Below are 21817 nucleotides of genomic sequence, written 5' to 3'. Positions count from 1 at the left end.
GTGTGTGTGTGTGTGTGTGTGTGTGTGTGTGTGTGTGTGTGTGTGTGAAATGCTATCGACCAACTAACATGGTGAGGGTTTGAGCAGATTCCAAATTAGAACCCAGTATGATGCCATCAATCAAAGATCAGACCTGGAGAGACATCAAATCTAGAACAGCTATAGAAAACTACTTTCAGCCAAAGCAGTTGGTCTGCGTATTTGTCAAGACAGGTTTGATTAGCACTTCCAAAACCATAAAGTTATAAATACTGAATTCTATTCTAAGGAGAGTCTTCTTATATTCATTTCTTCTAGGAAATTTCATCATGAAAAATAAATGTTCAAAGAAGGAAGGTTTCACAGAGTAACAGTTTTAAGTATTTCAAAATTACTTTAAAAATAAAAATAAAATGACTGAACTACTTATAAAGAAATAACCTTTGAGGTCCTATTTTGGAGCAAAGTTAAATTTAAAGGATGACCCAAATAGAACCTTTCATCTGTACTCATATTTCCCTTGGACACAACAACTTATATTAATACTGTCAGTCCATTTTCAATTTCTAGCCTCTCTAAACTCTCCAATTTCAACAGATCTCACTTGTTTCCCTATTATTATGTTGCCATCTTGATCTTTTCTCTTTTTGATGACACAGCCCCATGAGGTATGCCTCACATAAATTATGTTTCAGTAAGTAGCCCTTTGAGGATTGTAATTTTATTTTTATATTATTTTACTGTGGAAAGAACACTAACATGAGGTCTACCCTCTTAAAATTTTAAGAGTACAAAATATTATTGATTATAGGTATAATGTTGTAGAGCATATCTCTAGAATTTATTCATCTTATTTGACTGAAACTTTATGCCCTTTGATTAGTAACTCCCCATTTCTCCCTCTCCATAGCCTCTGGCAATTACCATTCCACTCTTTGATTCTATGAATTTGACTCTTATAGAAACTTCATCATATTAGAAGTGTAATTATTTTTCTTATAGAGCTTTTCTCCAGAAAATCAGTCCAAAAGTCATCTGAACTTTCTTTTTGCAGCACACAGGAGAAGAGAAAGAAATTAAGGGGCACACAGAGGAGAAGGAAGGTGAAAGTCCTTGTGTGTTAATAGTTTGTGTTCTATCACAAATAGAGTTCTATACATTATTATATGTTATGACATTTACGGGTTATATGCACTAACAATTTGCCACTGTGATAAATTTTTTGTAGAACACGCAGTACTGAGTTATGTGTAATAACTGCCCCAAAAAGGCATGTGGATAATATTCAGGTGTTTAAGATTTCATTGCCACTCTTGTTATGGATTTCCCAGGATCATTTCACAGGAGTTCATGACTTGGGGGAGGCAGAGATTAAAGTAATGTTTCTAATATCCATTATGTCTGTGCATCTGTGTAATCTCTATTGCACTATAAATGTGATTACTGTATTTACTTAGTTTCAAACAAGACAAAAGGTGAGATACTTTTCCTTGCATAAGGATTAGGCCTTTACTTTTCTGTTAGAAAAATATGGCCAAATATTTTAAGTGTTACTGAAGCAATGTTTGATGCATAGTGTTTCATTGCTATTTATGGGTTTTCCCTCAAGGCTTTCCACCAGAACCATCACCTCTGCCCCAGACTGTAGCTCCTTCCTCACTCCCCAGCGGGTCTGCTGTACACAGAACCTTTTGACAGGATTGCTCTTTTCTCTCCTGCCCATAGGAAAGTACTTTATTAAAGTACTAGTTACGGCCTTGTTTGTGCATATTCAAAGGAGACTAACAGGAGCACTTTTCCCTTATAAGTTTTTGGTTTTGGTTTTGTTTTATATGCTGAATAGATACTAAGTTTTATATTACATCAGAAACACAGCAATTTTATCTCTGAATTCTTTTGCAAATTTATTTACCGATATTATTCATTCATGAAGATGATGTCATAGCCCTTTCCCTCTTGAAAGTACTAGTTTACTGATGTGGGACTTCTGTGGTCACTTTATATGATGTTCTTTGTAGCATTGAGGCATGAGGTGTTTTCGCTGAGGGATTTTGGACTCGTGTTCTAACTTGAGTACAAAGAATAAGCACAAATGTTATTTATTATTTAACGAGAATCGAGCAACATCATTTTATTTTCTAACATAACCTAGCAAATCCATCATTAATTAAATGAAACCTACCATTATAGTATGAATAGAATTATGGACACAAGCAGCTTCCCCTGATTTTCTGAATAATATTAGGAATATTAGTTTTAGGAAATATGGGATGCTGATGGCATTAACAACAACTAATGTTGGGATACCTTATTGGCAAGATCATCATCAAAATGAACATCAAGTCAACTATCCATATTCCTGGGATAAATAAGGAAGTCACACACTTAGTCATGCATTGGGAGACAAAAGACTCTAGTCAACTACCCTCCTGGTGAGCTGCATAACCTTAGGAAAGTTCCTGAAACCCACATAGATATTCCCTTTCTAAAATAAAGATATTAATATCTTCCCTGTTTTTGTCAACAGCAACAAAAAAAAGGTCAAATATCTAATGTAGGAAAAGTAATGAGGTCAAAATATGTAATTTGCCAGAAAACCCTCTAGAAATCACACAAATATAAGGTTTTGTAATATTAACCATAAAAACAAATAATTGAGTGAAATATATTTAAGAAATCACTATTATAGAATTTGCAAACTCCCAATCTTTATGTTTTCAGAGGAATAAGATACTTGGAAATGATCACCTATGTTTCAGTTAAGATTATGTTTGGCTGCGTGGAACAATAACAAGGTTACAAGTCAGGGGCTTCTTTTTCAGTTAATAAGACATCTAGAGGAAGACAGTTCAAAGCTGTTATGGCCATCACAATATTTTAAAGGACCAGGTTCCTTTTCTTCTCCTCATTCATTTCTCAGTAATGGCTTTTATCCTCATGTTTTCAAGTTATCTGCTATACTTCTTAGGAATTACATCCACATTCCTGTGACTAAGGTGGTCAAGTGGTGGTGGTGGTGGTGGTGGTGACGGTGGTGGTGGTGGAAGGTGGGAAGGAACTATATCTGGATCATCATTCCTAGCTACAAAGGAAACCAGGGAATTTAGGATTTATTTGCTTGCTTGCTTGCCTGCTTGCTTGTTAGCTGGGGATACATGGCTGCCCAGATGAAATGAAAGTTCTGTTGGTTAAAAACAGAAGGGAAATAGATATTAGGAAGGCAACAAGCAATGTCTGCCACATCCCAGTTTTCCCCTGTTAGAGCCAAAATGCCTTTGGTAGGTATATTTTGTAGAAAAAGTATGAAATCTTCCTGAGGGTCTTTCTTATGTGTCTTTAAGAGGATAGAGAAGGAGAAAGTGGAGGGAGAGGAATAGGAAAGCAGACAGGAAAATGAAGTGTAGTGTAATACTCTTCAGTGAATTTCTCATTTAAGATGGAGCATAAAAATAGAACGTATGGTGTCACTTTGAAATACCTTAATGAAGTCAACCAAACTATTAGTATCAATTGTTTTTCAAGTCGAGTTGTATTTGAAAGCCATTCCTGTAATAAAACTAGAGTTGTTTTGGATGCAATTCTTAAGATCTGGCCTTTATAAACAGTGGACTGCATGACTATGAACTATTTACATATAGATGCATATATTCTGATTTATATTTTAGCTTGGTACATGATCAGCACTACTGGCATTTGTGGACTTTATGAATATTTTATGGACAGCCTTACATTCAAAGTTTTCACCTGAAAATTATTTTTGGTTTTGGTTTTAATAAACGATTCCTTTCCCTGCCCCAATGTCCTCCAGGGAACCCCACCCCACCCCAGTCTCACATGCAGGCTTATTTCCACCCTTACCTAGGAAATCTACTCCCGTTTCGACTTATAGACAGTACATAGAAATTGTTTTATTGTCTAAGTCTCAGTTCCCATGCTCCTTTGCATCCACCTTAACCCCACTCCTACCTGTTTCACTATTTCTTCCTCCACCCCATCTCACTCCAATTTACTGGTTGCACTTGTACTACTTTGGCCATTCCCAATCCCAGTTTAATCACTGGTAATGTCACACCAAGTGTTTGTTGACTTAGATTTATTTTGCAAATGCAAGAATTATGCCTACTTTGAGATTATGCCTAGATATTATCGCAAATGCTATCACATTTCAACCACCTGGCTATTCAAAGATGACAGGACTTTCCTTGCAGATTTGCTGAAAATTACATCAAAGCACTGTATGTATTTGCGGCTTTTATCAGATTGAATGAATTGTAATGACCAAATTAACCTCAGACATAAGTGTAATTGGTGGATCCAATCTTTCTCTTTTAACTAAAAAAGATAGCTTGAGTATTGGAAATAATCATTTAAGATACTAAGCATTTTAAGATATTAGTAAAATGCTTAAGGTTTCCAAAAACTAAAACAGTTAAAATCTAATTTGCTATGAAAAGAGCAGTTAAAGATATATAATGTTGACTTGATTTTTCTGAAGTCAAAATCTCAGGCAAGTTTAGTGATTGTAATAAGTAAATATTTTAGTATTTAAGTTCATATACTTGTCTTTTTTTAAAAATTGGGAAAGAAGGATGCAAGCTATGAGATAAGAATTCTACTACAGAGAGATAAAAAAATAAAAAACACATTAGAACCCTACACCATTTAGTGGATATTGGCAGAATTTGTAAAATATTCTAGGCCTGTGATCATCTTAGCTAACCATTTTTACAAATATTTTCTAGTCAGTTGGTACATAAGGAAGTGGATTGGTTTTGTGTTATGATGACACCAATTTGTTTTGTGCTGTTACTTATAGGCTAGTATTAATTTGCCTAGTACCCAAACAATGTAATAATAGCTTTCTTGTTTTGTTTACTGTTAGGCTTTATGCTAAGGAATAAAGATCCTCACAAGAATGATCTTATTTAATTAGTAGTAACCTGAGGAGGTAAATGTGGACTATTTCCCTTTTTCAAATGAGGAAACTGTTTTCTTAGGAATAAGAAAACCCTAAGAAAACTAAAACAAACCACAACATAACAGCCTGGAGTCATTCAGTGTAGAGCAAACAGCCTTACACACATTGAGGATTTAGTTTGTCAGTCTGCACGGTCTTTGGGTAGGGTACCTAATCTCTGGCTTCCTCAATGAAAAGTCACCTGTGACTGGACATCTTTTACTCTCAAGGCCATTTTCTCAATGTAGCTCTCTCTTTCTGGGTCTGGTTGTTTCCTCACTTTGTCCCAAAGGAGGTAGGTGTAGTAATTATCCCAGGATTCTGCATGATCTTGTTTCCCAAAGAATGGAAGGGAGAATAGGAAGGTGCTGAAGTGGGAAGAAGCCTCGTCTCACATATAGCCTCAAGTCTGTCTTCCCTCAGCAGTGTGGTGACATAGAGTGGCATGGTTCTGTCTAACTTTCCTGAATAATTGGGAAAAAATAATAAAGATAATTGTAAAATATGAGAGCAATAGTTTAAACTGAATGCAAATTATAGCTTTCCAAGCAAAAGTAATGTATAGAAAGTCCTTAAAGAAATTAAATGATTTACAAGAGATGTGCCCATAGGGAAGCCACGCCACTTTTTTTCTTTTTTTTTAATTATTTTGTCATTTATTTTGGTTTTATATTCATGATTTCTAAAGTTTTGAGATAATTGCAAACTTATAGAATATTTATAGATGTAGTACTCTTAAGAACTCTTTTTCTGGAACCATCGCAGAATAAGTTTCTGACTCGATGCCCATCATCCCAAATTGTGAAGCCGCCTCTTGGTAAAAGTCAACCTATTGAAACCTGTTATTGAATCTGTATGTACCATTCAGGAAATCCCATATCCTACCTCAGGGACTGGCTTTATTCTGAGACCTGTTGTCTTACTCCCAGCCATGGTTTTTTCTAAGTCCGAATGTTTAATTTTAGAAAATGCCCTGGTTGTCCCAGGAGTGTAATTCAAAGCTAACTAACAGAGGTATACAATGTGTTATGTCTGATGGATTCACAGCAGGATAAGTTGCAGATGTGCAACTCGATGCTTCTGAGTTCCTGTGGAAACACACACACACACACACACACACACACACACACACACACACACAACAAAAAACAATTTCATGAGACAGTAAACGTGGTCTAATACAGAAAGGTTCAGGTTCAGGTTCATTTTTAAGAGCAGAAGAAACTGTACACACCCCCTCACATTCTCTAATCCCAATTCCATAAATCATTGTAACTCAGGATGGTATGCATCTCCATTGCTTCATTCTTCTTCTGTGCCCTTTCATAATTATTATTTTGTTTTTCTATAGGACTCACATGGGTAGTTTTCTTCCCCCTTATTATTTGTAGTTATTGTCATTGTGAATGAGGTAATTTTTTACTTCTTTGTTTTAATGTAGTCAATTCTACTAATTTTTTGCTATTCATGATCCATATATCTGGACAACTCATTAAACTCTTCCTAATTTATGTACATTTTAGTTGATTCCTCTGGATTTTCTATACAGAACATTATGCTATCTATAAATAAGGATTGCTTTCACTTGTTTTATAATACATAAACCCCTTCTTATTTTTTCTTGGTCTATTGCATTTCTAAAGACCTCTAGTGCAATTTTAATAGATACTCATCAGGGGTATCTTGGGTTGAATTAAGGCTTTGTTGTCAAAGCAAGAAATTCTACCTTTCTAAAGTTTTGCTGTTTGAATGTTTCATGCCCACTTCATGTAGTTACCATACAGAATTTATGATGCCTATTCTTATCTTCTCATATGTAACTTTAGCTTAGTTATGGATTCTAAACATCATGCTAAATACAAATAATAATATATATTGGACACATGCCCATCTGACACCCTACAAAATTTTTACGTTATTGACTATATTCCCCAAACTGTCTTTCATATCCCCATGGCAATAATATTGTATGCCAACTATTATTTAGTATCTACATATAGTCATTAGATATGGAGTTCAGCATAGGGAATAGAGTCAATGAAATTGTTATAGATATGTATGATGTCAGGGGGGCAGTAGATTGGGGAAGGAGGTTGTCACTTTGTAGGGAATGAAATGTCTGACTATTGGATTGTTTTGTGCACCTGAAACTAATAGAAAAAAAAAAAATAATGCAATTGGACTTGAAAGAATGCAAATAATATGGATTCAGACAAGATTAAAATATTGTAACTAGTGAAAGATTTATGGGATGTGAAGAGAAACCAGAAAATTGCAATAATGTTTCCTCCAGAAACTACTCTCTTTATTAAGTCAGGACAACAGATATCAACATATGATAAAATGTGCTGATGAGGCAATCTCACTTGTAGTTTTTGGTGTAATTTTCTTAAATTAAAATCTTAACAAATAGTAACATTATATAATTAGTACATTCAGGTAAAGATTGTCAGGAGAGCAAGGATTATTTTTTGCAGATGGGAAATACATTGTAGGACTATGATCTCTTATCTAAAATTTCAAAATCTGATAAAGGTCTGAAAAACCAAATTTAAAGGACTGCCAAAAGTTGGTGTATATGTGGAGTGTTGGTAAAGATGTGGAATAGCTGGAACTCTCATGTATTACTGGTAGAAATGCAGAATGGTACAAGTACTTTGAAAAATAATGTGGCAGTTTCTTATAAAGTTAAATATACACTTCCCATACAACCCTTCAATTTCATTCCTAGGTATTTACCCAAAAGATATAATCACACATGTCTACAAAAAGAATTGTGCTCAAAAGTTCACAGTAGCTTTATTCATAAATTCATGAAGTCAGCGACTATTGAATAAGCAAACCAATAGTGGTATATCTATTCAATAGAATACTACGTAGCGATGAAATGGGAGAAACAACTAATACTGGGACAAATGGCTGAATCTCAAAAGCATGATAGTAAAGGAAAGAAGCCAGACAAAAGAATACTCTTAAATTCAATTTATAGGAAATTTTAGAAAAGGTAAACTACAGTGACAGAAAGCAGATCAATGTTTTTTCTGGGTAGAAGGGGGGATGTATATAAGTATTAAAATATATAAGTATAAAGGGGTTATGGGTCTTTTCAGGATGATAGAAATTTTCTATATCATGATTGTAAAAGTGATTATTCGACAAAGGTTATATACCTTTGTCAAAACTTAATGAATTGTATACTTAAAATTGGTGAATTTTATTGCATGTAAATAATACCTTGAAGAAAAGAAAGTGAGTCGGAAATATTTAAGATATTCAACAAATACAGCTTTTGAAGGTTTTTATGAAATTACAGTTATAAAAAAAAGTAAATAATGGTCACACAGAGGGGGATATTGCAATTTATCCATCCAAAATTAAAGAGGAACTTAACTATTTTAACAATGAAAACTCATCTAGTATGCAAAGTTTAACTTTAAATTCCATAATTTCATTTGGAATAACTGTTCTGATGATCCTCTTTTGGAATTGACTAATTTTATATTCTATGCTGAAATGGAAAGAAACTAAGACTGTATTTAATTTGGTATAATCATAATACAATAATCCAAAATAAAAATAAAAAAACTTATTTGGCATATTTTGTGAAAACATTTTTCAGAGAAATTTCTTTAAATGGAACAAAAAGATAGTACCTATTACAGTATTTGGGCAGATATATTTTACATTTCAAGAAAAATATTAGTGTTCAAACTGTCCTTCTCTTAGTAGAATTTGCTATAAGCTCCGGTATCTCAGCACTTAATAGAGTATTTTCTCAATGTAAAATGTTAAGATCCTCACAAAATAATCAGATTTTTCAAATTAATCATTTAAAATGCAACTTTGGAGAATTAGGGTAACTTTATTAAAAAATAATTATAACAAACAGCCCTTACAGGAAAAGAAAAAATCATTCTTCAGAAAAATACCAGTGACAAAGTATTAAATACAGATGGAGCTAAGAAGCTGATTTTCTGAGATATATATAGCGTGTTTCCCCGAAAATAAGACCGGGTCTTATATTAATTTTTGCTCCAAAAGACACATCAAGACTTACGTGCAGGGAATGTCATCCTGAAAAATCATGCTAGGGCTTATTTTTCGGTTAGGTCTTATTTTTGGGGAAACACGGTGTATATATATGTACATATATGTATATATATAGTTACTTTGGGGGCAGCTGGTTAGCTCAGTTGGTTAGAGCGTGGGGCTAATAACACCAAGGTTGCTGGTTCAATCCCTGCGTGGGCAACTATGAGCTGTGCCCTCCTTAAAAAAAAAGAAAGAAAGAAAAGAAAAGAAAAGAAAAATTACTTTTTGCTTCTTAGAAAATCAATATATTGAGATTTAAATTTGTTTTGCTTTAATAAAGATGGATGTATTTTATTTTTATTTCTTAGAATTTATTCTTAAAATTAATTCAAAACAAAAGTATTTTATAAGTTTAGAAAATAATAAAAAAACAATTTGAGAGTCAGGAAATACACATTTCAAAATTATGAAATTTATGTTTTAGCAATAGCAACCCTTCTTACTTTCAATAAAATACTGGTGTGAATATAAAATAATGAACAACCCAGCTGTAGAGAATACTCTTACAATTGCTATTTAGAAAAATCTCAAAATAGCTCCACCAGACTACTGTAAAGGAGTATCACTATCCTTTTTTAAAGATAAGGAAGCTGTGACTCACAATAAATAAATAATTTGTTGAAAGTCACTAGTCTTGGAAGTGAAATCTGTCTGAATTCAAAGTTGCGTATTCCAGGTTATGGAAGTGATGCTGATTTAATTTCTCTTTCCTAAAACTTGCAATACATTGAGGAGAACAACATTTATATTAAAAAAAAAAAAAAAGGAAAAAAAGAAAGAAAACAATACTATTTTAGCTTTTTCTTATTTGGTCTCTTTTTAGAGAATCCTAAAATAAGGCTGCTGGATAAGTTTACAGCATTTGGCAGTTCTCTTTCAGGCCTTTTGGGGTTATGCCAAAGGGACAGGGTCCCATGGGAATTTAGTGTGAATTCTCATCCAAATGAACACCTGCTGTCATTGTTCCTTATCAATCCCATAGTCAGCAAAGCTAACTCTCTTTGTGGTGGAACCCATTCAACACAGGAAAGGCATGCCAGTGTTACTTGGTAGTTTTTATTTTTCCCCCTCTCTTTATGATCCATTACCCAAGTAGCCTGGAGGTAGAGCTAACATTAAGTTTATCTTTGGCTATTTTCCATTCTATATTTCTAGGAGTTTACTCAGTTATAGTCCAGTCTATTTAAATAGTCTTCTTCTGATCCTCTCCTCTTCTCTCCTCACCACCCCCCACCCCTGTTTCTGTTCCTTGGGAAAGGAAGAGATTTGTTACTGCAAAAGTATCTGCTTATAAAGCAAATTATACTACACAATCTATTTTTTAAAGTCTCAGTTCTCTAAATTAGTAGAAACAAATAATTCAAGCAGAAGTAAATTCAATGATAATCTCCCTATGGATAACCAATATTGATCATTCTTTCTTAGTACTTGATTCATATTTCTTTGCTTTTGTTGTACAGGTCTGCTGGCTGTATGCATTTAATTATAAGGTATTATAAATTGATTTTGAAACAGATTAGAGTTAAAATAAATGATTTTTAAAAATTAATTAATGGTCATGCTGCATAATTTATCATAAATAGGCCAACTCAGATTTTTCCTGTAATTTCACAACACAATAGGACAACTTCACATTCTAAAATAGAATATATTTATGACTTATTAGTGAAAATTGAAAAAAAGAAACTCTGTGACTGGGTTTGAGAACTATTGTAGCAATAAAAGTGAACCATCCTGACTTCCCTGCTTCTTAGCAAACCAGGAAGTTGACCATGTATATATAACAGTTATATCTTAGAATATCAAACCATAGAGGTGGTTTTGTTTTGTTTTGTTTTGTTTTGTTTTTGGTAACTCTTTTATAAATGCTGTTTCTATACATACCTCTCTATACACCTGTGTTCTTTTTATTTATGGATTAATTCAAGTACTTGACAATTTTTTTAGGACAAAGTGTACAGAAAAAATTACACGTCTGTCACAGCTCTATCTTGTAGGAAAAAGCCACTCTCTGTTTGCCATCTGCAGTGGGCATTGGTCCCTCTCTTGTTGTGCCTCATGTTTTGTTATGCATGAGTAAGCACATTAGTCTTTTCATTTCATTCATTAGACTTTTAGTCCTTGATTAGTGTTTTGGAGATTCTCTCAATTACACAACTTCTTTATTTCCTTTGTGCTTGGTTTTTCTTTGTCCTTTATCTCCACTATGAAACAGAATTAGCAGTTAATCACAATCGCCCTGTTTCTGTTGAGATGATTGGTAAATATATTAGTTTCTCATTGGAATGATTAATCAAGTGTAGATGAGGAATGGGAAAATATCTCCTTTCTTGGAATAACAGGGGCAACTGTTTAAAGTCAACAGAAATTTTGTGCTTGAAAAGCTAAGAATCACAGTATTCCACGAATCTCACACATTCAGTGCGATCCTGTCTTACAGGAACTCTGAATGGATTTCCTAAAAAGAACAAATATCCATTAGGGTCCTGAACACCAGCATTTGGGGTCTCAGAGCCTAGTTATATTTGTCACCAATAATCCAAAATTAAAAGTTTCTATTTGTTGTTTTTCTTCATTAAACAAGTTAAGATACCTGTGTCAGAAAGTTGCTTATGGAAAAAACAGTTAATAATTACACATCCAAGACACTGTTAGCAAACTTTAAAGTCATGTACTATACTTAGCTTTACTAGATATGTATCCTCCCACTGTCTTTTTTACCATGATTAATTTCAAAGGACTAGGAGCTTCTCTTCCTGAGCTTTTCTCCACTTAGTCCATCATTCCAGCTCTGTGTAACAATATTCTCAACGACTTTTAACATATATGCTCACATGCACTATCTTAAACCTTGAGCATGAGACCAAAACAATTTATTAAAGGAGATATATAAATTAAGGAAAAATCAATTCCTAGAAGTCCATATGACAAGTTACCAATGGTGAAACGGTGGCATAAATCAGACTTGCACAGGAGTTATGTGGAATACATATTTTTGCATAATTTCAGAACATCTTCTTGGCAATGCTGTTGTTTTAAAAAAAAGTTAATTTTGAAATATTATTAACTAATATTTTCTCTTTTAATCTTTATTTCCACAAGACAATTGGATCATAAACTGTCCCATTTTTCCTTTCTGTTTCTCTCCTTAGGATGCCTCCATTGCACACAGATTCCACATCATGAGAGAAAAACACCCAGAGAAATTCAACAGCAGGTAAGATAAATGATGAAATTTTAATGTTGGTTGCTATTGATAAATATATCATTAAAAGGATCACTATGTGCTGTAATATGTTTCACATATGATCACTGAATAAGGCTTGGTGTGTAAGTATTAAGACAAGAGTGTGAATGAATTCAAATGTTCCTTTTAGGTTTTACTGCAATTACAATGGGAAATGCAATGTGGTCATCTCTAGTCCATTCTCATGTGCTGAAAAGAAAGATTTCAAATGTAAAGTGAAAATAATAGTTTATTAAGACATGCTGAAGTGTTTACATGGCTAATATGTGAAGGGTTGATCACCCCAAATCCCAAAGAAAAAAAACATGGGGCTCTAATTTGGTAATGCTAACTAACTTTATATTACAAAGGTCTCATCAAAGTCCTCTAGTCTTTGTACTATTTGTCCATTATTGACCTCAACTAAATGGCAAATAGACCAGAGACCTAGCAATGCTAATGTAAACTTCTTTTAGAGACTGTTTCTTCAAGGAGAAAATTCTTGATAACCAAAATTTTGCCACCATAGCAATACATGAACAGTTTTCCCTTCATAACGTAGACATTGACTTTTTCTGATATTCAGGGAAATAGGGAAAGCTTTGGCTTTGTATCTCCCCCGTTTCTCGAAAGAAATATGGCTATCTTCACCCACTCCCTTGGAAAAATGGGCAGAAGAAGTAAATCATGTTTTGCCTCAATTATACCAATTTCTACTCTGTTCACTTCATGAAGTTTCAAAATCATAATCAGCATTTATATAGATGATATATACATGTATATATATATATATATATATATATATATATATATATATATTTATTTCAGCGATTTATATATTAATGTTCAAAGCCAAAGGTTCTGTGATCTCTGTTTGTCTAGGTTGAAATTGTGTCATGAATGTTACAAAACACATTTTAGACAACTGCCTGCCTCTGGAAATTCTTATATTTATTTCAATTTTGACTCACACTAGTACATTGACATACTTTTCTTCCATGTTTGTTCATAAAAAAAGTGCTGTTAAATGTATTTGCAGAATTATTATAGATTTTTCTTAACTCTAGACTTTTGTGTGTTACTTTATACAAGAATCATCCTAGTAAACAGTTTCATGATTAGTGAGGTCCTATCTGATTTTTCATCAAATTTACCTATTTAAATGTTTATCAAAACATATGAAAACTATTTCTAATACCTTCCGTAGGTTTTTGCCTTGTGTTCTTTCTTACCTTACAAATGATAAATCATTGTGTTATGGTTTGCTTTTTCTCTCATAGTTCAGGCAGCTATAAGTTTCATTTTAAAGAAAAAAGTGTATCTATGAATACATATATTGCACATAAATCTGTAGAAGGATTCACAAAAATCTTTTAACCCTGGTTCTGTTTGGAAAAAGGGAACCAAGTGGTTTGGGTGGAGACTGAATTTTTACTTCACTGTTTGAATTTTGTACTGTTTGAATTTTGTGCCATGTATATTAAAAAATTAAGTCAAAAATAATCTAATTAAAAATTTGCACCTATAAGTTTTCTTTACATCTAGAATAAAAAGACATTTCATTTTACAAGATTTAATTTTATTTCATGAAATATGTAAACGTAAATCGATGTAACAATGAAATTATATTCACTTTATAGATTTAGCATTTGATAATATACCTTGAGTGTCCTAGAAATGAACATATTTATTAATATACATAAAACCATATTGTAGAATCGACTAGCCTGTGCTTACCCTCATGCCATTCTATTAAGCATTCATGTGTCGATATTCCTGTATTAAAATTGGTTTTAAAAAATGCTGTTTGGAAAATGCGGCATGCAGTGTACCCCTTCAGTAGTTTCACAATTTGAAAGCCCATTAGTGGCTTTAAGAAATCTAAAGGTTAAAAAAAGTTTAATGATGTTTGTCATGTTTGTCCCAAAATTATTCTGCAGAGAGAGGGTGAGAGAGAGAGAGAGAGAGACAAAGAAAGACAGAGACAGATAGAGATGGGCGAGATGGGAGGAAGAAAGGAAAATTAAAAGTATACAGTGGTGTATCAATAAATTTATGTGATCCTCAAAAATTTGACAGCCTACGTATAAGAATGCCAGTATTTGTAACCCTCCTTCAAGTGTCAGTGGCCAATGAATTCTGTTCTCTAGAATATTTTATTTTTTTAATAATACAGGTGTTTATTATCCACATATATCTACTTATTTTATTATCAATTACAGTACTAATTTATAACATTCCCTGCTGTTCATTGTGGTAAGATGCCATTTACAGCAATGTGTTTGTACACCCCAGTGTACAAATTTGAGGCACGAGTAAATCTTGATTGCATAGTTTAATGTTATAAATTAGTAATATTTCACTTGGAGCAGTAATAACTACAAAACACCTTCTAGACTGACACATATCTATCTGTTTCTATTGTGAGTTCAAAGAATGCCAGGTGTAGAGTAGATGCTCATTGTATTATTGACCAACTATTTTTTAAGATAACAATCCACCCAAAATTATACATTTTACTGTCAATTAGGCATATACATTTCTGCCTGCACTTTTATAGATTAAGCCTTCTCACTCAGGATTATAAGCATTTAAGTAATTCCCTGAACTATAATGCAACATATTTAGCATATGAACGTTTTCTAATAAATTTCTATGCCAGATATTGTGCACAAGCAATTTCATGCTTAAAAGGACAGATTTTCAGATTTCAACATTGAGACAGGTTCAGCCATAGCACTCTTTCATATTTTCAGGAATTTGCAAATGGATTTTTTTTTGGTACTCCTAATAATGGTGTTTCAGATCAGATTTCTTGTCACAATAAATCATATGCCATTAATACTATCCTCTAGAATGCTCACCTTGAAATTCATTTATATTTTAAAGAACATGATGTTTCCAACATTATCTTAAGGAAATTAATTACCAAAATATATAGTCCTGCTCTCTATGCTTCTTATGACAGAAATTGAAAGAACTGGGAAAGATAATGATTTTTCCGGTGCTTAAAAGAGTGCTACTTGAGAGGTTTATATCATATTCTTTTCAAATTTTCTATGTAAATCTAAGTCAACTGTTAAAAGGTAGCATGCTGTTCAACTGTCTAAACTTTAAGATTTTCTTCAAAGTGAATTTTAATACATATTTCTGTTCTTTTAGACTTAAAACAAAATCATCCTTAAAGTATTTATGCTACTATTATTTAAAACTATTTATTACATAATATTGGTATTTAAAATAATTATATAACTTGCCTATTAATATGTACAATCTTATTTCCATTTTTATAATTCATGTACATTATGCCTCTCCTGGTTCTATATAGGTGGAGCAATTTAAATTCTTGCTTTAAAAAAATAATGACATTAATAACTATAAACTAAAACACAAAAGTATGCACCAATTAAAATGACAAGTATAAAGGTTTATAATAATTTGGGGGGAAATGCAGAACTATTTAATTCCATGAATAAAACCATGTAACTTTGACAAGGACTTAAAGTAATATGCAAAATAGGAACTAGGTATAGAAAAAGTATTGGCGGTTTTACAAGGAGTTTTTAATAGTGTAGTCATAGCTTGTGTTCAGAGAACCAATTCAAATTCTTAATATACAGTGCATAGTACCATTTGCTAACAAACACTGAAGGCCAACAACACTCTACAAAGATACTATTTCATTAAATCCACAATGGTTATTTAAAAGTATCTGGTCTCTAACTCCTTTAATGACATAAAGATCCTTTTCTTAGCCACCCCCACCCTCATCCCCACCTGATTCAGATGTATGTTCTTCATTTCTGTACTACTTTCTGCTTTTTATGATGAAATCTACAACTAGAAAACTAAAATTGGTGTGTGAATTTAAATAAGGCAATTTAACTCAGATTCTACATAGTGATATTAGGTATGTCGGAAAGTTTTGCCTTCCAAATGTGTGAAGAAAAGAAACAAAACTGACAAATGCGTATAATAGGCTGACAATGTGATATTACTGTATTAGTAACCCTAATTTTAAAAATAGTCTATGTTTTCCAAATTACCAAATTAATATCATAAATGAATTTAGAAAATTTGCTATGCCTTTAAAATTGCACTCATCCTGTGGAGTGATTCTTGATGTTTTTGACAATAGGCCTTGCGAGATCATGAAATGAAACTCTCTCTGGGATTTTAGTATCTATACAGTACATGAACCATAATTAGCACTCAGTAGATATTTGCTAAATTTATTCACTAAATTATTTATTATTCAGTGGTATATTTGTCTTCCAATCAGGGCCCTAAAGTTTGGATAAAATACTGCTTATCTGCCATTGATTAGTTAATTATTTATTCTATAGATGTTTAATATGCAGCCCCTTTTATATGACAGGTAGCCATCTAGACACTGAATCTTTCCAATCTCTGTGGCATAAGAGGAAAATGAATTTGGAGTTACATAGAAACCTTAGATAGTGATAGTTTCTGTAGAAGAATATAAACTAGAAAAAAAAGTCTACATTGTAATAGTACAGACCTAAGGATGTTTTCTGGGGCTCCCCAATTCAGGTGACCATTGAGCTCTAAAGAATATATGTTCAAGTATATAAGGTTGCTTGTATACTCTCTGATTTAGCTGAAAAAGAAACATTTATTTCTAGTTTCTGTTTATAAGATTCTTACATTTTATGAGTATCATTCCATGCAAATCTTCCCAATATTTTCCTCCTTGATTTTGCTTGTCTCGTCCTAGGATTTGTGTTTTTGCTTTACATGAATTTGCATGTGTTTTATGCAAAAATTTTATATACACACAGATGCACACATTCACTTTCTAGGATACCAAATTGAGAAACAAGATTTATGAAGTAACAGTAGTTGATTCAGACATGTGCACAAAATCACAGGTGAAACACGCATGATAGAGTATTTTCTTATAGGGAAGAGTACTGAACAGTAAGAAAGTAGTTTAAGAAAAAAAATCTAATGATTACAGTTTCTATGCCTACATGGAATCTTTCAGGAAATATTTTTCAAATTAGAACACAAAATTAAATTATTTTTTGTTCTTTTCAAGTTGACACCAACTATATATGCATTAGATTATATGCAAATTTATGTGTATAAAATTTCAACCAGTCCATATAAATAAATTATCAATTTTAAGGAAAAAAGCAAATGTAAGTTTAGCCAGCAGTAAAAGCTACAGTTTCTAAGCACCCTATTCCCAATTTACCAAGTGTTTTTGTGTTTAAAACATTGAAGCTCTGTTTCCTGTGTGCTCAGACCCACTCCCCTCAAGCATTAGTCTCTATAACTATAACAAGAACCAGTTGTGCTCCGGGGACTGAGGGGATCCACTAAACTAATTAGACAATGGACAGCTGACTTTGGGGAATAAGCCTGTGACATTGATCAATGTCAATGGCAGACTTTTCTTTTTTTTTTTTTTTTTGATGTTTGTAGATAACCTATAGGCTAGAATTTGGAATTGATAAGAGTTTGAATGTTATAGCCTTTAGAAAAAGTTAGTGCCACCTAGGTTAGTTAATTTCATATGAAGTTTAAATACCTAATTTATAACATCTAGATGCTTTAGAGTTCACTCTATCAATAATATAATAAAAGTCTTTGGTTGTTCTAGAATGAAATCAATTGATTCTTAGTAGGAATTATCCCTGGCAACAAATTTGAGGACCCTTGTTATAGCACTTCTTCATAGGGCATATTCAGTATAAAGTTAGTCTATCTTGAACTCTTTCCAAAGAGGTTAATCACCTCATTATAAGGTAATTTTACCTAGAAAATAATCCCCTGGCATGGCTAATTGGAACTAATTAGATACTATCCATTGCTTCTTGCTCCACCCAAGCATTAATCACTAATGCCTTTTCTTTTGGAATACATGTTCTTATGTGGATATGTTCAGCATTATTTTCTGACTGAACATAATTAGTTCTAAAATGTTAACCTTGAATGGCTGATTTACTTTTCTTAAAAAAGATTTCCCTCACATTAATTTTTCTTTGAAGAGAAAAAAATAATATTCTCACATATGCAGCATTTTGAAGTTTGTATGTTATACTTTGTGTTTCTACATGACCAGTGTTTTTACACTATAGGGACTCTTACTTAAGCAGCTCTCATCCTATATGTTCATACTCACCTGGACTAGCTTTAAAATATAAAGAAAATGTTTCCTTAATATAATGCAAAACTCTTGAGGAGAGTTAGGAAGTGTAAGCACAAAATCTTGATTTATTAATATAGGAATATTTTTATTCTAATTTCTCAGAAGTCTCTCTCTTCCCACCTAAGTTTCTAGCAAGAAAAATACCAGAAATGCTACAACTTTATGGTATTTTTAAAAGATTTTATTTGTCAAACACACTGTGTCAACATTTGGTAGGATTTGCCAAGTTATCCTAGTTACTACTGCTTCATAACAAACTTTTAGCCACCATAATAATATGGGATCAATTTCCTCCCCTTTCCAATAACACTGTTCCTATATTGTCTAAACCCTCACTAACAATTTCCTAAGTCTTGTGAGTGTCCTGTCCCTTCCAGGTTCTGCTCACCATTCAGGTTCAAAGCAAATGTCACATTTTTTATGTTTTTGTTTTTGTAATGGCTGCACAGCACTTCCACATTATCAAAATCTCTTCTGTTAACTATTACTAGATAACAAACTACTTGAAAGCTTAACTGTATGAAGCAACCATTTTAGTATGTACATAGCCTCTGGAGGTCAGCAATTGAATCAGGGCAAAGCAGGGATGGAGTCTCTGCTTCTTCACATCTGGGCCTTCAACTGGGAAGACTCAATGGTTGAAAGTGAATTGACATCTAAGGGATGGAATCACCTGAGGCTTGGTTACTCTCATGTCTGGTAGCTGATGCTGTTTGTTGGTTGAGACCTTACCTGGAGCACTATATTAGTCAGGGATCTTCAGAGAAACAGAACCAACATGCTCACATGGTTACGGGGACTAAGAAGTTTTGCAATCTGCCTTCTGCGATCTGGAGACCCAGGAAAGTGGTGGTGTAATTCCATCTGAGTCTGAGGGCCTGAGAACCAGGGGAGATGATCGTGTCAATCCAGGGGATCAGAGAAGATGAGCTATCCCAGTTCAATCAATGAGGCAGTGGAAAAAGGGGGAATTCCTCCATCCTTTGCCTTTTATTCTATTCAGGCACTTAACAGTTTGGATGATGCCTACCCCCCATTGGGAAAGGTAATATACTGAGTCCACCAAGTCAAATGCTAATCTCATCCAGAAACACTCTCAAAACACACCCAGAAGCAATGTTTAATCTGGGCACTTTGTAACTCCTCAAGTTGTCACGTAAAATGAACCATCACAAGTACCTGCATAGGTTTCTCCATGCGGCCTGGGCTTTCTCACAGTGTGGTGGCCTGGGATAGCCAAACTTCCGACATGGACGCTCAGTCCTCCAAAAGTGAATGTTTCAAAAGGACAATGAGAAGCTGTTTTGGCCTTTTTTTGACTTACTTTCGAAAGTCACATGATTTCATGTTCACTGCATTTATTTCGATTGACGTGGTCAAAAACTCACTCAGATTCAAAGAAAGGGGACATCAATAACACCTTTCAATCAGAGGAGTATCAAAACATATTTTAATACTCCACACAAGGGTTTTCAATGATGAATAATACCAGGTTCTTCTTTCAAAAGAGCTTAGAGTTTAATGGGAATGATAATCACAACATAGAATTATAATAAAGTCTACTATTTATTTAGGAATAACTCTTCCAAGTCATTAAGTGTTTTTTATCATACAATATTTTCTTTGTTCCTCAGAGTAAATCTCCTCTGTAACTATTGCTGTTTTCATTTTACAGACGTTGATACTGACTACATGACGATTCATAGTAGCGTATTTCCCCGAAAATAAGACCTAGATGGACAATCAGCTCTAATGCATCTTTTGAAGCAAAACTTACTATGAGACCCAGTATTATATTAATCATATTATATCATATCATATCATACCCAGTCTTATAGTAAAATAAGACCAAGTCTTATATTAATTTTTGCTCCAAAAGATGCATTAGAGCTGGTTGTCCGGCTAGGTCTTATTTTCAGGAAAACATGGTAGCAGAACCAAAGCTCATGCTTTTAAGACATGTACACACAGTCAGGAATAAACTGTCCCTCTGAAATAGCTCCTTGTCTCTCTATGTCCCTTCTTCCCATGGAACTTACTCTCTTTTGGTTCTTGAGTTATAACTTATGTTGGAATTTCCAATTCCCTTCTTTTTACCTCATTTTCTGGGTCCTCTGCTTCTAGTAATATTTGAGCAGTCTTAATGCTGGTTGCATTTCACTAATACCACTTACTGCTAATCACTGACACTGACCTTGAGACCTTATACTGGGCACCCATATTTTTATCATGCTAGACCTAAGGGTAAAGGTACCTCTTATTTGCTGAGAATTGGTGAGGGTGATAAATGGTATGGTATATTTTATATATAGCTTTCTTTAGATAGAGTGTATCAATAACAGAATACGGCTTCATCTTTATAGAAAGGACTACAGTGACATTCCCAGCCACTCTTTGAATAAATTTTCTACACTTTTTCATTACTCATTCATTCCTTTATGAAAAAACAATCTAATCTGTATTCCATTCCACTAATGTGCAGCTGTTCTCATTGAGGTCACAAAACATCTCTAAGTTCCTAGGTTATATATATGTTTTTTTACCTCTACAGAAATTGAATTTGTCAATTTCTCTTTCTTAGTCCATTAAACACACCATCTTAACTGCTTATACTAAGCTTTGAGTTTTATTTATGGCTTCTTCTGCTGTCTAACCAAGCCATAATTGTTAACCGTTCTCAGAATTCTGAGATATACTTTTTCCTCAGCATATATTCTTTTCTCTAATCTCTTGAAATGTCTTTGAGAGTGATCTTTGAAAAATGCTAACTTACCTTCCTTTATCAAACTGACTGATTTCTCAGGTCCTTATTAATGTATAAGGCCTTCCACGATCTGGGACCTAGCCTGACTTTGGATCTTTCCTTTCCCCTTTTCTGTACCTGCCCTTCCTTCCTTTTATTTTGGCCTTTGCTGTTTATTAGACTGATATCTGCTTAGTTGCCTCGTCCTGAGGCTACTCCTCCCTTGTTCCATCAGGCTAGGTTTGGCTCCCAAACCACCCTGCACTCCCTTCTTGCAGAATTTGTAGAGGATTAATAATTTGAAATACTACTTATTGTGTTTATAATTTCTTGATGTATTTTGATTTAACTATCTGGCCTTTCTTTTTTCCAAACTCTAATGTGTCTACTACTTCATGAAAGGGTTGGGAAGGAAGGGATCACAGTTCTCAGTTATTAAATGTCAACAGACTTGAAATGTATTATAGAGACAAAAGTTTGAGAGTAGATTTGAAATTTTATAATTCTGGCTTTTGAATATCAAAAGTTGAGGCCCAAAGGACTCAGGGCATGAGATGTATGTTAAATCATGATTCTGGTAATATAGTCTCTGAAGGGATCTGAAATGATTTTTTTTTTAATTGTTTTAAAAATATGTTTGTT

At 33.4% G+C, this 21817-nt stretch overlaps 1 protein-coding gene across 4 annotated transcripts in view; it reads left to right on the top strand.

The window, feature by feature from the left end:
- Positions 1–21817, top strand: part of DGKB (diacylglycerol kinase beta) — a 642123-nt gene that overhangs the window by 351473 nt on the left and 268833 nt on the right. For all 4 annotated transcript variants that reach the window (XM_019727049.2, XM_074340800.1, XM_074340803.1 and 1 more), the window contains one exon: positions 12181–12245. In XM_019727049.2, the coding sequence (XP_019582608.1) occupies positions 12181–12245 (65 nt within the window). The remainder of the gene's footprint in view (positions 1–12180; positions 12246–21817) is intronic.

Source organism: Rhinolophus sinicus, linkage group LG09 (assembly GCF_036562045.2).
Source record: "Rhinolophus sinicus isolate RSC01 linkage group LG09, ASM3656204v1, whole genome shotgun sequence".
In the NCBI taxonomy this organism is placed as follows: Eukaryota; Metazoa; Chordata; class Mammalia; order Chiroptera; family Rhinolophidae; genus Rhinolophus; species Rhinolophus sinicus.
This window is presented reverse-complemented; position numbering and strand designations above follow the sequence as displayed.